At 44.8% G+C, this 12,830-nt stretch overlaps 1 protein-coding gene across 1 annotated transcript; it reads left to right on the top strand.

The window, feature by feature from the left end:
- The first annotated feature begins 361 nt into the window (after positions 1-361).
- LOC144607191 (ciliary microtubule associated protein 1A-like) lies at positions 362-9,513 on the top strand. Its single transcript, XM_078423868.1, has 4 exons — positions 362-413; positions 5,510-5,620; positions 7,507-7,620; positions 9,035-9,513. Exons 1-4 carry the CDS (start codon positions 362-364, stop codon positions 9,511-9,513), a joined length of 756 nt encoding a protein of 251 aa, XP_078279994.1.
- The last annotated feature ends 3,317 nt before the right edge of the window (positions 9,514-12,830 follow it).

Genomic DNA, 12,830 nt, shown 5'->3' with positions numbered 1-12,830 from the left:
CGATACCCGCATTTTATTTCCAATTATCTTGCACAGAGTTCAAGCCGGCATGAGGGCAATTGATCTGAATGACTAGTGCAGTAACATAAGTAGACTCCGCATTGTGCATCTGTCGACTGTGCTCACCGCATTGAATAGAAAAGTCAGTGTCGTCCGGTAGAATAGTGTCCGTCTCACGAGAAATAGATTGTAACTGAATGCCTGGATGAGCTAACGCAACTGCTTCCATGGCAACATGGTGGTTGTTAAAGACAGCAACCCTTGTATCATTGCTCCCTCCGACAGGATTGCATTTCAGCGTGCACTTGGCCTCATCGACCCGAGCATCGGCAAATTCTGAGGACGGTTCTGGCCCAGGAGAATGGACAACAACACCGAGAAGGCTTATGCCCCAATTGCAGCTCGGGAGCGAGGTAACCCTCTTTCCTGATAAACTTTTGCTTTTGGTCATGAAGTTTTAATAACAACATTAAACTGTGACTAGAATGAAGCAGGGACGGTGCATGCAATAAACTCAACACAAATACGTAAAGTACATTTGCAAGTGTGGAGGAAGGAACTGCAGATGCTGGCTTGTACCGACACAAAGATAGACACAAAATGCTGGAGTAACTCAACAGTTCAGGCATCTCTGGAGAGAAGGAATAGGTGATGTTTCGGGTTGGAACCCTTCCTCAGACTCAGAGTCCCCAGAGATATTTTTCTCCAGAGATGCTGCCTGACCCATTGAATTACTCCAACATTTTGTCACTACATTTCAGCATCGACTGGAAAAGGCTACAGCAGATTGGAATTATAGTTGGACACAAAGAGCTGGAATAACTCAGGCAGCCTCTCTGGAGAGAAGGAATGGGTGATGTTTCGGGTCGAGACTGGTTGGGGATAAGGGAAACGAGAGATATAGACGGTGATGTGGAGAGATAAAGAACAATGAATGAAAGATATGCATAAAAGTAATGATGACAAAGGGAACAGGCCATTGTTAGCTGTTTGTAGTTTATGGTTAATGCATAATATATATATTTTTTAACTCTTTCATCTCTCTATGTGAAATGGCAAGAAGAAGGTCAGAGAGTATAAATTTAAATTGGCTGGAAGTGAATTAGGGTGTCAAGATGACTAGACTTTTATTTACACTGTGATCTGTCTTGATCTGGAATACAATTAATTGTGGGTTGAAGGGCCTATTCCTGTCTGAATGCCTGCAAGGGTGGTGGAAATAGTCTCGGGGGTAACCTCCAAAAGAGGCAGCACAGTGGCGCAGTAGTAGAGTTGTTGCCCTACAGCATCAGAGACCCGGGTTCGATCCTGACTGTGGGTGCCGTCGGTACGGAGTTTGTATATTCTCCCTGTGACCTGCGTGGGTTTTCTTCGGGATCTCCGGTTTCCACCCACACTCCAAAGAGGTACAGGTTTGTAGGTTAATTGGCTTGGTATAATTGCAAATGGTCCCTGCTGTGCGTAGGATAGAGTAAGCGTGAGGGGATTGCTGGTCGGCGCAGATTCAGTGGGTCGAAGTGCCTGTTTCCACGTTGGATCTCTAAACTTAACTAAATTGACAGAGAAAATGAGAAATACTTGATATACTCTATAAAGTTTTGTAGGGCCGTAAGGAAAGAATGAGGAACTGGGACTGGGATTGAAGAATAGACCTTCTGATGTATCCCTATAAAATGAACCACAAAAAGGTTCTGACTGTCTACCCTATCTATGCCTCTCGTAATTTTATATACTTCTATCAGATCTTCCCACAACCACCAGCATTCCAGAGAACCCAATCCAAGTTTATTTAACCTCTCCCTGTAGCTAATAACCCCCCTAATCCAGGAAACATTCTGGTAAACCTCCTCTGTATCCTTTCCAAAGCCTCCATTATTACGGGATTAGTACAGCTGAATATTTGCTGGTTGGCAGAGGTCCAAAGTCTTAATTCTCTGCTCTCTGACTCGATAGCACAAAATGATATCATGCGCATATTTATTTCCCAGATTGCCCCAGATCCAGTGGTGACCCGAAAGATCAACAAGAATTGTTAGATAAATACTGAAGAAATAAGTGTTGCAAGATACTTAATGTTAGAGAGTCATAGAGTCATGCAGCTTGGAAACAGGCCTTTTCATCCAACTTGTCCACACTCACCAACATGCCCCATCTACACGAGTCCCACCTGCCCACGTTTAGCCCATATCCCTCAAAACCTTTCCTATCCAAGTGCCTGTCTAAATGTTTCTTAAACATTGCATTAGCACCTGCATAAATTACCTCCTCTGGCAGCTCATTCCATACACCCACCACCCTCTGTGTAAACAAAGTTACCTCTCAGGTTCTCATTAAATCTTTCCCCCCTCACTTTAAACCTTTGGCCTCTCATTCAACAATGAGATATCGATTAGCAAGCCTGCTACTAAACTCAAAAACGAAACCACGTTCCAGAAGGTAATACTCTGACTGAGTTTATACTGCATACAAGAGTCAGAACAAGATTCAACTTGATGGGAGATTTGAGGGGCTGTGGTTCAGTCAGAAGCTTCTTTATATAGAATCAGTCTGAAGAAGATTCCTACCCGAAATGTTGCCTATTCATTCCCCTCCCACATTCTGCCTGACTTGCTGAGTTACTCAGTACTTGTGTTTTGTACATATTTATAATTCAATAAAGTCACTCAAAGAACAGGACAGATTCTGTGTGCTAAAACCAGCTGAACATCTGCCATTCAGAGTGGGAGTCTGATGTGAATCTGATACAGAGACAGCTTGTGAAAATAGGAGATAAGATCAGAAACGTAGATGTAAATCATTTAATTCCAGCAAGTGAGGCAGTGAAAGGATGTGCAGAAGATTCCCCTGAAATGAGTCAAGTAGCATCATCGCTTTAAGAAGAAAATGGAACACCAATGACACAAGTTCATCTGACTTGATCAAAGTGACTCAGGAAATCTATCAACAGGTTGCATCTGCATCGACATGCATTCATCACGTGTACAGATTTTCAGAAAGGAGAAAGCAACATCCTGAGGTGCTGCAGCAGTAGAGTTGCTACCTTGCAGCGCCAGAGACCCGGGTTCTATCCTGACTAGGGGTGCTGTCTGTACGGAGTTTGTACGTTCTCCTCGTGACTGTGTGGGCTTTCCCCGGGTGCTCTGGATTCTTCCCACACTCCAAAGACCTACAGATTTGTAGGTTAATTAGCTTTGGTAAAAATTGTGAATCCTAGTGTGTAGGATAGGGCTAGTGTGCGGGGATCACTGGTTGGCGTGGACTAGGTAGGCCGAAGGTCCTGTTTCCGCCCTGTATCTCTAAACTAAACTAAAAAAGTGCATTAGATGCCCTGGTGCCATTTGTTAGTCAGAGAACACATTTAACTGAGAAAGTATCAAATGGTTCGCATTACTTCCTTCTCATAAACTTCTAAGGGATCTTTGCGAATAGAGTATTGTTTGAATAGTGAAAAATGTTCAAAGCCCCACTGCTCCCTGTGTAGGATGAACATCTCTGGGCAGAGTGTTGCTCCAATCTCAGTTTGCATCAAACCTAAATTAATGCGCAACCATCTCTGGAGTCTGAAGAAGGCTCTCGACCCGAAACGTCACCTATTCCTTTCCTCCATGGATGCTAACTGATCTGCTGTTACTCCTGCTTTCTGTGTCTATCATCGATTTAAACCAGCAGTTCCTCCCTACACACGCATCTCTGGAAATGTATTCTCTATAACTGCTGCATTGGTAATATGCACAACTGCTGCATCAGTGTGGAAACTAAAGTAAGACCTTTCCCTCTGAAAATTATAAATGTAACTCACCATTAATTATCAATCGACTGACTGTTTTCTTGTTTCCACCAAGGACTTTTTGGCTCCTGGGGATAAAAGTCTTGTCCTGTCACATCTATGAGAGACCTCCTGTAGTGCAGCATTGCTGAATCCAGGTTATATATTTATCAACAAATTACTTCAGGCAGCCCAGGCATGATCTGGCACACACCCAGTGTCAGGCTTTGAAACCAATGAAGGCTAATAATTAAAGTGAGCACGAGTGTCTGCCAAGTTTATACACTGTCACATTTAAAAAATAAAACTGAAGACACACTGATCCTGCCTTAACACAAGTCGCATGAGGCAGCGAATCAATCCACAGTGTAGGAACTCACAGGTAGGTCATTAATGAGAAGATCTGAGCCAGTGTGAGATTCGTATCAGGAGTTTGATGGGTGGCAGTGCTCTCTGCATTTCTCAGTCAATGTCACTCCTACAGGTAATGTTTGCCTCCATTATGCCATGGATGCCGTCTCACTCTTTGCCCTATGGTATCACTGCATTAGATCAGAAAGTTATCGAGTCATACAGCACAGAAACAGGACACTCAGGCCAATACATCTGTGCTGACCTTTTTTTTTGGTCATAGAGTCAATAGCATGGAAAGGCCCTTCGGCCCAACTTGCCCATGCTGACCAACATATGCCTTATCTACACTAGTCCCACCTGCCTGCGTTAGGCCCATATACCTCTAAACCTATCCTATCCATGTACTGATCTGCTTTAAGATTCTTTCCTCTTGTGGTCAGGTTTGGGGGGAGTATAGGGAGGACGTCTTTCAACCAGAGGGTGAAATGGTGAAATTTTGTACCATGGAAACACTACAGGCATTCAAGAATTTTCTAAGGACATAAGGGATCATAGAGTCACCGTGTTTAACAGTAGTAAGACGCAGAAGGATAGAATTTAGGAGCAGGAGTAGGTCATCCGTCATTTTGACATGGGACAGCACAGTGGTGCAGCGATAGAGTTTTTCACAATGCATCGGTGTACGAGACAATGACAAATCTAAACCCAGCCTGGGTTAATCCATGCTCACTGGGCGAAGCTGTCCAATGTGAACCATCCTGTGATCCATCCACTAGTCCACACTATTCCCCAAGTCAAGACAGTATAGAAACAAAAATGACTAGACAATTTCATCTGAACTATTTACTGTGCACGTATACACCGATTGACAAATAGTTTTTTTTAAAGGTACAGCACGGAAACAGGCCCTTCAGCCCACTGAGTCCGCACCGACCAGCGATCCCCGCACATTAACATTATCCTACACACACACCAGGGACAATTTACAATTAGACCAAGCCAATTAACCTACAAACCTGTACGTTTTTGGAGTGTGGGAAGAAACTGTAGATCCCGGGAAAAACCCTTGCAGGTCATGGGGAGAACGTACAAACTCCGTACAGACAGCACCCATAGACAGGATCGAACCCTGGTCTCTACCGCTATAAGGCAGCAACTCTACTAAAACCTTGCAATTCCCTCTTCCTTCTGTTTTTTGACCTCCGCTCACCTTCCACCAACCCACCCCTTGTTTCCCACAGTCGATCAAGGGTAGACTATACAGGGTACATCGTAAAGGTCCCTGCTTTATGGCAGGTGACAAGGAGCACCGTTTGATGTACTGTCTTTCATTCAAGAGGTGTCTTTTCTGCAATTGTCTTCAAGAGAGTATTTATTCTGTGACTAAAGGGCCTGGACCAGGGAGATACCGATTGCCACCCACCATTGGGTTTATGGGCCACGATCTTACCAAGCACATGAATCCAGCCTACACCTTTGGGAGAAAACACAGTGGAGCATGTAAGTAATCATTGCACAAAAAAAAAATAAGGGAAGTGTGACATAGAGTTTTTAACGCAGTCAACAATATGCTGCAAAGAGGAATGCATAAATACTCTGTTATTGCATGCCAAAATGATTAACAAACAATCTCTACTGCTAGTTATAATTTTTGATTAGTGGTTTTGTTTTGCCTCTAGTTTATTTATTTGTTATCTGGCAGCTAATGGTTGCTGGAAACATCTCCTGATATTGCAATGAAAAGGGTAGGCACAGTAGCACAGCTGTAGAGCTTCTGCCTTAAGGCCCCTGAGACCAGGGTTCAATCCTGACTATGGGTGCAGCCTGTAAGGAGTTTGCACGTTCTCCCTGTGACCACGTGGGTTTTCTCCGGATGCTCCGGTTTCCTCCAACATTCCAAAGATGTGCAGGTTTGTAGGTTAATTGGCTTCTGTAAAATGCCCCTTGCGTGTAGGATGTGAAAGTGAGATAACACAGGACTAGTGTACGGGTGTGATCGTTGGTCGGCATGGACTCGATGGGCTGAAGGACCTGTTTGCCGCGCTGTATCTCTAACTAAACTAAACTGATTGCAGTTACAAAGCACAGAACAGACAGAAGCAGTGGAACTCTTACTGTGTTCTATTGACCATATCTAAAAATAAGTTGTTAAATGAATCTAACATATTCAGTCGGGCTGGTTGTGTGTGTAACAATAGATTATGTCCTTTCTTATAAGGCATTTCAGTCTTTAGAAAAATATTTACCCTGTAAATTAATGTAAATGCTTGGCATTAATTTTTACTGTAGTTTGAAGGGTGTTTTAGACACAGAGATGTGTATATTTCCCAGACAGTACTTCCTACAGCTGGACAAATGATTGGTGCTCAATGGGAAAACACATGCTCACTGCAATCGTAAGATCATAGGAGACAGGAGCAGAACTAGGCCATTTGCTGAATCTGTCTGCTCCACCATTCGATCATGGTTGATCTATTTTTTCCTCTCAACCCCATTCCCCTGCCTTCTCCCCACAACCTTTGATGCCTTCACTAATCAAGAACCTATCAAGCACAGCTTTAAAAATATCCACTTGCCTGAATAGAGTGGATATGGACGTTTCCACTAGTCGGAGAGTCTGGGACCAGAGGGCACAGAATAAAAGGGTGTTCCTTTAGAAAGATGAGGAGAAATTTCTTTCCTCAGAGGGTGGTGAATCTGTGGAATTTATTGACACGGACGGCAGTGGAAGCCAAGTCATTGGATATTTTAGATTGACAAGTTCTTGATTAGTAAGAGTGTCAAAGGTTTAGGGAGAAGGCAGGAGACTGGAGTTGAGAAGGAAAGATAAATGAGTCACGATTGAATGTTGGGGTAGACTCGATGGGCCGAATGGCCTAATTATGCTCCTATGACTTATGAACATGAGTTATACTGTGATATGCATAGAGTTTCCAGGTTTATATCCATGAAGCTGCATCATTTGAAAGCAGATCCTAATGCTGGTGTCAAAATTAGCTCAGTCTATGTACACAGAGCCAGAGATTTGGGTTCGATCCTGATCTCGCCTGCCATTTGTGAGGAGTTTGCACGTTCTCCCTGCAACCACATGGATTTCCCCCAGTTGCTTGGGTTTCCTCCCACATCCCAAAGGTGTGCAGGTTTGCAGGTTCATTGGTCTCTGTAAATTGGCCCCAGTGGGGTAGAATCTGATGAGAATGTGTGGAGAATGAAAAACGTGATTAACGCAGGAGCAGTGTTAGTAGTTGGTTGATGGTCAGCATGGACTCGGTGGGCCGAAGGGCCTGTTTCCCTGCTGTATCTTTCGGTGAATCTAAGTAAATGGGACTGGGACGAGGGTAAGTGAACAAGAAGCCTTTAAATGACGCCGCACTTTCTCTTGTCAGTGTATTACAACAGCTGCAGCCCCGGACCCCGGTACTACGTTGATCCAAAGATCACTCGATTCGGCAGGAACGGAACTCCATCCCACTCCATGGCAGCCCGAGTGAAGACCCGCGGTGAGTAAAGTGGCACCCGGAGGAAACCCACGCAGTCACAGCGTAAACTCCTCACAGACAGCACCCGAGGTCAGGATTGAACCGGGGTCTCTGGCGATATGAGGCAGCAGCTTTACTGTCTGTGCTACTCCACCACAAATTCAATGGTTCTTTATTGTCAAGTGTGCACAGCACAGTGAAATTCTTTTGCACAACCCAGTAATGCACAATGGCCTTATTTTGCCGCCGTTTACAAAGACAGAGAAAAAGTCTGAGGTCCAGTACTAATGCTGGAAGTACTGGAGCACCCCTGGTTCAGGTAAGCCCAGGTAAGACCAGGTAAGCTCAGGAAAGCCCAGGTAAGTCCCAGGCTGCTGCAGGCCCGCGATCCGACGTACCTCTCCTCACCCAACTGCCTCTGTGTCGTGGGAGGGGGTGGGGGGGCCGGCACCTCCTGCAACTGACCTCGAAGACGCTGGAGACAATACCCTCTCCTACAGGCCCACTCCTCATGTCCGTGGTCGCCAGCAGCTCTCTCAACTCTCATGACTCCAATATAAATGCAGCAGAAACTTTGTTGGTTGCCTGTACTTTGGTAAAACACATGAGTTGTGCAGTATTGGTGGAATTATTAATTGAGGAGCCGAGAGTTGAACAGAGCACAATCCTTCAAACATCCCAAGGATGTCAATTAGTGAAGTGACTATAAGCCGCGATGGAAGTGCCTTTGACCGTCCTTTAGGCTGCTTGATGTGAGGTTCGTACATGCTGCATGTATTGCTCATGAGCGCCTCCTAACCTCTGTGATAGTCTCTGATATAATAACAAGGCTTCCGCCCCACCAACATTCCTAGCAGAACATCCACTCGCACATTTCAAGAGCTTCCATCAACGTGGTTGGAACATGGACATCAAGGGGAGGAGGTCAGGAAGAGAGTGGTGGTAGTGATCGCTGGTCGGCACGGACTCGGTGGGCCGAAGGGCCTGTTTCCGCGCTGTATCTCTACGTCTTTAGACTTTATAAAGACCACTTTTCATCATCTTTCTTATCCTATGCATCACAAATGGTCAGCATTTAGAGGGCCAAGGCAGTCAGAGCCCCTGTTCCATAGAAACATAGAAAATAGGTGCAGGAGTAGGCCATTCGGCCCTTCGAGCCTGCACCACCATTCAACATGATCTTGGCTGATCATCCAAAATCGATACCCCGTTCCCGATATCCCTTGATTCCGTTAGCCCTAAGAGCTATATCTAACTCTCCCTTGAACACATCCAGTGAATTGGCCTCCACTGCCTCTCTTAAGAAGAAACAGCGAGAAAAATGGAGGACACAAAAATGAAACAAAGATAACAGAAATATTTCAATCTGAGAAACAGCCCCAGCTTCTATAGTCTTATTCCCTGTTCAACTAGAATTTGTTTTTGGATTATTTAGATCTTTCCCAGATACCAGGAACACCTGGACCAGGAGCATATAATCCGGAGTGCACGCCCCACCTCAATGAACACAGGTCGCCAGCTTACACAATGGGATCCCGAACCAGATACCGCAAGCTGGACACAGTGCCTGCTCCAAATAGCTACACGCTTCCATCCCTGATGGGACCAAAGGTTCCTACCAAGCCCTCCAGTGCTTGTTTTTCGGTTACTGGGAGAACAAGGAGAGAAGATCTGTCCAAAACCCCCGGCCCTGGCAGGTACAACCGCACTGACCCCAATATTTACCTCCGCAAACAGCCAGTGTACACAATGCTGGGTCGACACGACTTGCCCACCTACTGTACTCAGACGCCAGGACCTGGAGCACACAGCCCGGAGAAGGTGACCATCACTAACCCCAATGTCCCGGCATTTTCACTGGGAATGAGGCACTCAGAGTACGTCACCCCTCTTATCATTGACATTTCAGATTGAATTGCAGCCCTGTGGCTGCAACTGGAACTTTAAAGCTTAATCCCATTTTGAAATCTATGCTTGTTTTAAAGTTCTGTAAACCAATAAAGCTAATATTTTGATTTTTATATTATTGTATTATATTTTTATTGCGAGATTATATGAACCTTTCTGTCAAGCTTTACATTTACATGAAGTGATTAATACATTCAAATACAGTTTAATGTCAGCTGCATAAGTACAGTGAGTATCTTGCTTGCAGCAGCAACCCAGGCAGATTGGTTCAGACAAAAACATAAATTATGGGTAAATTACACATAAATTCTACAAGACTGTGATAACAGAGACTGTAAAAAACGACGTGAGTGCAAAACACAGTTAGAAAACAAATCCCATGGTGCAAGTCAAGTCAAGTCAATTTTATTTGTATAGCACATTTAAAAACAACCCACATTGACCAAAGTGTACATCAGTTCAGGTACTAAGAACGAACATACAATGGCACACAAACATAACAGCACATACATAAACAGTTCACAGCGCCCCTTCAGAGGGCCTCAAACGCTAGGGAGTAGAAATAGGTTTTGAGCCTGGACTTAAAGGAGTCGATGGAGGGGGCAGTTCTGATGGGGAGAGGGATGCTGTTCCACAGTCTAGGAGCTGCAACCGCAAAAGCGCGGTCACCCCTGAGCTTAAGCCGAGACCGTGGGACCGTCAGTAGCCCCAAGTCGGCTGACCTGAGGGACCTGGAGATAGAGTGGTGGGTTAGAAGATTTTTGATATGGGGGGGGGGGGGCGTTTAGGACTTTGTATGTGAATAGGAGGAGCTTGAAGTTGATTCTGGTAGGTTGGTTCAAGAATCTAGTGGGAAGTTGTGGGAAAGTAACTGTTCCTGAACCTCCTGCCCAACAGTAGAAGTGAGAAGAGAGCATGGCCGGATGGTGGATATCCATAATGATCGATGGGGCCTTCCTGAGGCAGCGCCCCATCCAGATGCTTTCAATGGAGGGCAGGGCTGTGCCTGACAGGGTCCACCACTCTCTGCAGCCTCCTGTCTTCCTGTACATTGGAACTGCCGTACCAGGTCACAACACAACCAGTCACGATACGTCCTACAGAATATCGGTTTAGTTTAGGAACACAGCATTGAAACGGGCCCTTCGGCCCACCAAGGCCATGTCAACCATCGATCGCCCGTTCACACCAGTTCTATGTTATCCCACTTTCTTAACCACTCCTTATACACGGGGCAATTACAGCAGCCAATTAACCTACAAACCCACTTGTCTTTGGGATGCATGAGGAAACCAGAGCACCTGGAGGAAACACGCGTGGTCACAGGGAGAAGGTGCAAACTCCACACACAGCCAGCACCTGGGTTCAGGATTGAACCCGGGCCTCTGGTGCTGTGAGGCAGCAGCTCTGTGCTGTGAGGCAACAGACGTTGAAGTCTGTAGAAGTTTGCTAGAGTATTTGGTGACACAGCAAATCTCTGAGTAAATGGAGGTGCTGACAGATTTACTTCGATGGAAACGACTTGGTTAAACAATAATCAGAAGTGTAATCAAATGTCAACTGTCTGAAAATGCACCAGTTTGTAGTTTGTGGGTATTGGTTTTGAATTCACTCCAAACAAAGGTTTATGCACTAATACTGACGATGAACTTTATCTGTCACAATCATTACAATTAGGTTGTTTCTGAATTAGTCGAACTTGCTTATTTTTCCTTGAGCAGACTTCAATAAGTGCTGACATTTTGTAATTCAGCAACACTTGTACACAATGATTCTGAGTATTGCATCATGCATTTTATTTCTCTTCGTCCATTGTACATTAAGATGTCACGTTATGCTGGGGACACAGCAGCAGTGACCAACTCATCTCCTCAGCACTCACCCCTGGCATGAGTGCAGATAATGAATTCCAATAGGACTATTTCCCAAGAGGTGCAGCACAGTGGAGCAGCAGTAGAGTTGCTGCCTTACAGCACCAGAGACCCAGGTTCAATCCTGACCATGGGTGCTGGTTGTACATTCTCCCCGTGATCGCGTGGGTTTTCTCCAGGTGCTCCGGTTTCCTCCCACACTCCAAAGACATACAAGGTTAATTGGCTTTGGTAAAATTATAAGTTGTAAATTGTTTCTAGTGTGTATAGGATAGTGTTAGTGTGCGGGGATTACTGGTCAGCACGGACTCGGTGGGCCGAAGGGCCTGTTTCCACTCTGTACCTCTAAACTCACCAAAAGAGACCTGTCACAATCAAACACCCAAGATATAATCAAATAAAGATCAGAAATGCACACATTTCCCCCCCATTTATTTTTGGCTACTTACAGTTGGCTAAATTGGTGATTTATTCAAGATACTTCTTATGGAAATGGATCAGCAAAACTCAGAAAGCAAAGTTGAAACTTGCCAGTGCATCTTGCAACCCATTCTCATTTACTTGTTCATGGAGTCTGTGTGTTCCTAGCAAGGCTGACATTTATTGTCCACCCCAGAATTTTTTGCACAACTGAAGAAGCAATTGCAAGACAGCCACATTGGTGGACTTAGCGTTACCTGTAGATCATTGGCAAGGATCTACCTATAAATTGTAGGAATGGACAGCAGATCGTAGATAATGAGATACTAGAGGTGAGAGGGGAATGTTTAAATGATATGTGGGAGGCAAGTTTTTTTTACTCAGGGAGAAGCGGTTGCATGAAACATGCTGTTGTGGAAGCAGTTACAAGAATGACATTTAAGTGGGTTTTAGATTGGCACATGGATACACAGAGAATGGAGGGATATGGATCATGTGTGGGCAGAAGGGGGTAGTTTAGTTAGGCATCATGTTCGGCATGGACATTGTAGGCTGTTACATTGTTACATTGACCAAGTAATTTCCTCCATTGTTCACCCAGTGAAGATCCCGTGAGACCTCTTAGTTCTACTGGAAGAAATGCAGAGAAAATATTTGAGGATGTTGCCAGGACTCGAGGGTCTGATCAGTAGAGAGAGGAAGGGCAGGCTTGGACTTTATTCCTTGGAGTGCAGGAAGGTGAGCAGTGATCTCATAAAGGTGTATAAGATCATGAGGGGGATAATTAAGGTGAGCGCACTGTCTTTTATGCTGAGTAGAAGAATCATAAATATATATATATATTATATATATGGAAACGGCATCTCAAGTGTAGAACCTCCAGGACCTCCACTGCAATATATATTCTGGTCTTATGAGGTCCATGCTGGAGATGGTAGACACGGCCACTGAAATTAATTACTGCCATAAAATGAACATGACCCTGGTGGAGAACGGAAGGATGAGTAGCATTAGGGGATACACAGAGAATGG

Source organism: Rhinoraja longicauda, chromosome 28, assembly GCF_053455715.1.
Source record: "Rhinoraja longicauda isolate Sanriku21f chromosome 28, sRhiLon1.1, whole genome shotgun sequence".
Taxonomy (NCBI): Eukaryota; Metazoa; Chordata; class Chondrichthyes; order Rajiformes; family Arhynchobatidae; genus Rhinoraja; species Rhinoraja longicauda.
The sequence above is the reverse complement of the archived record's forward strand: the minus strand, read 5'-3'. Positions and strand labels throughout refer to the sequence as shown.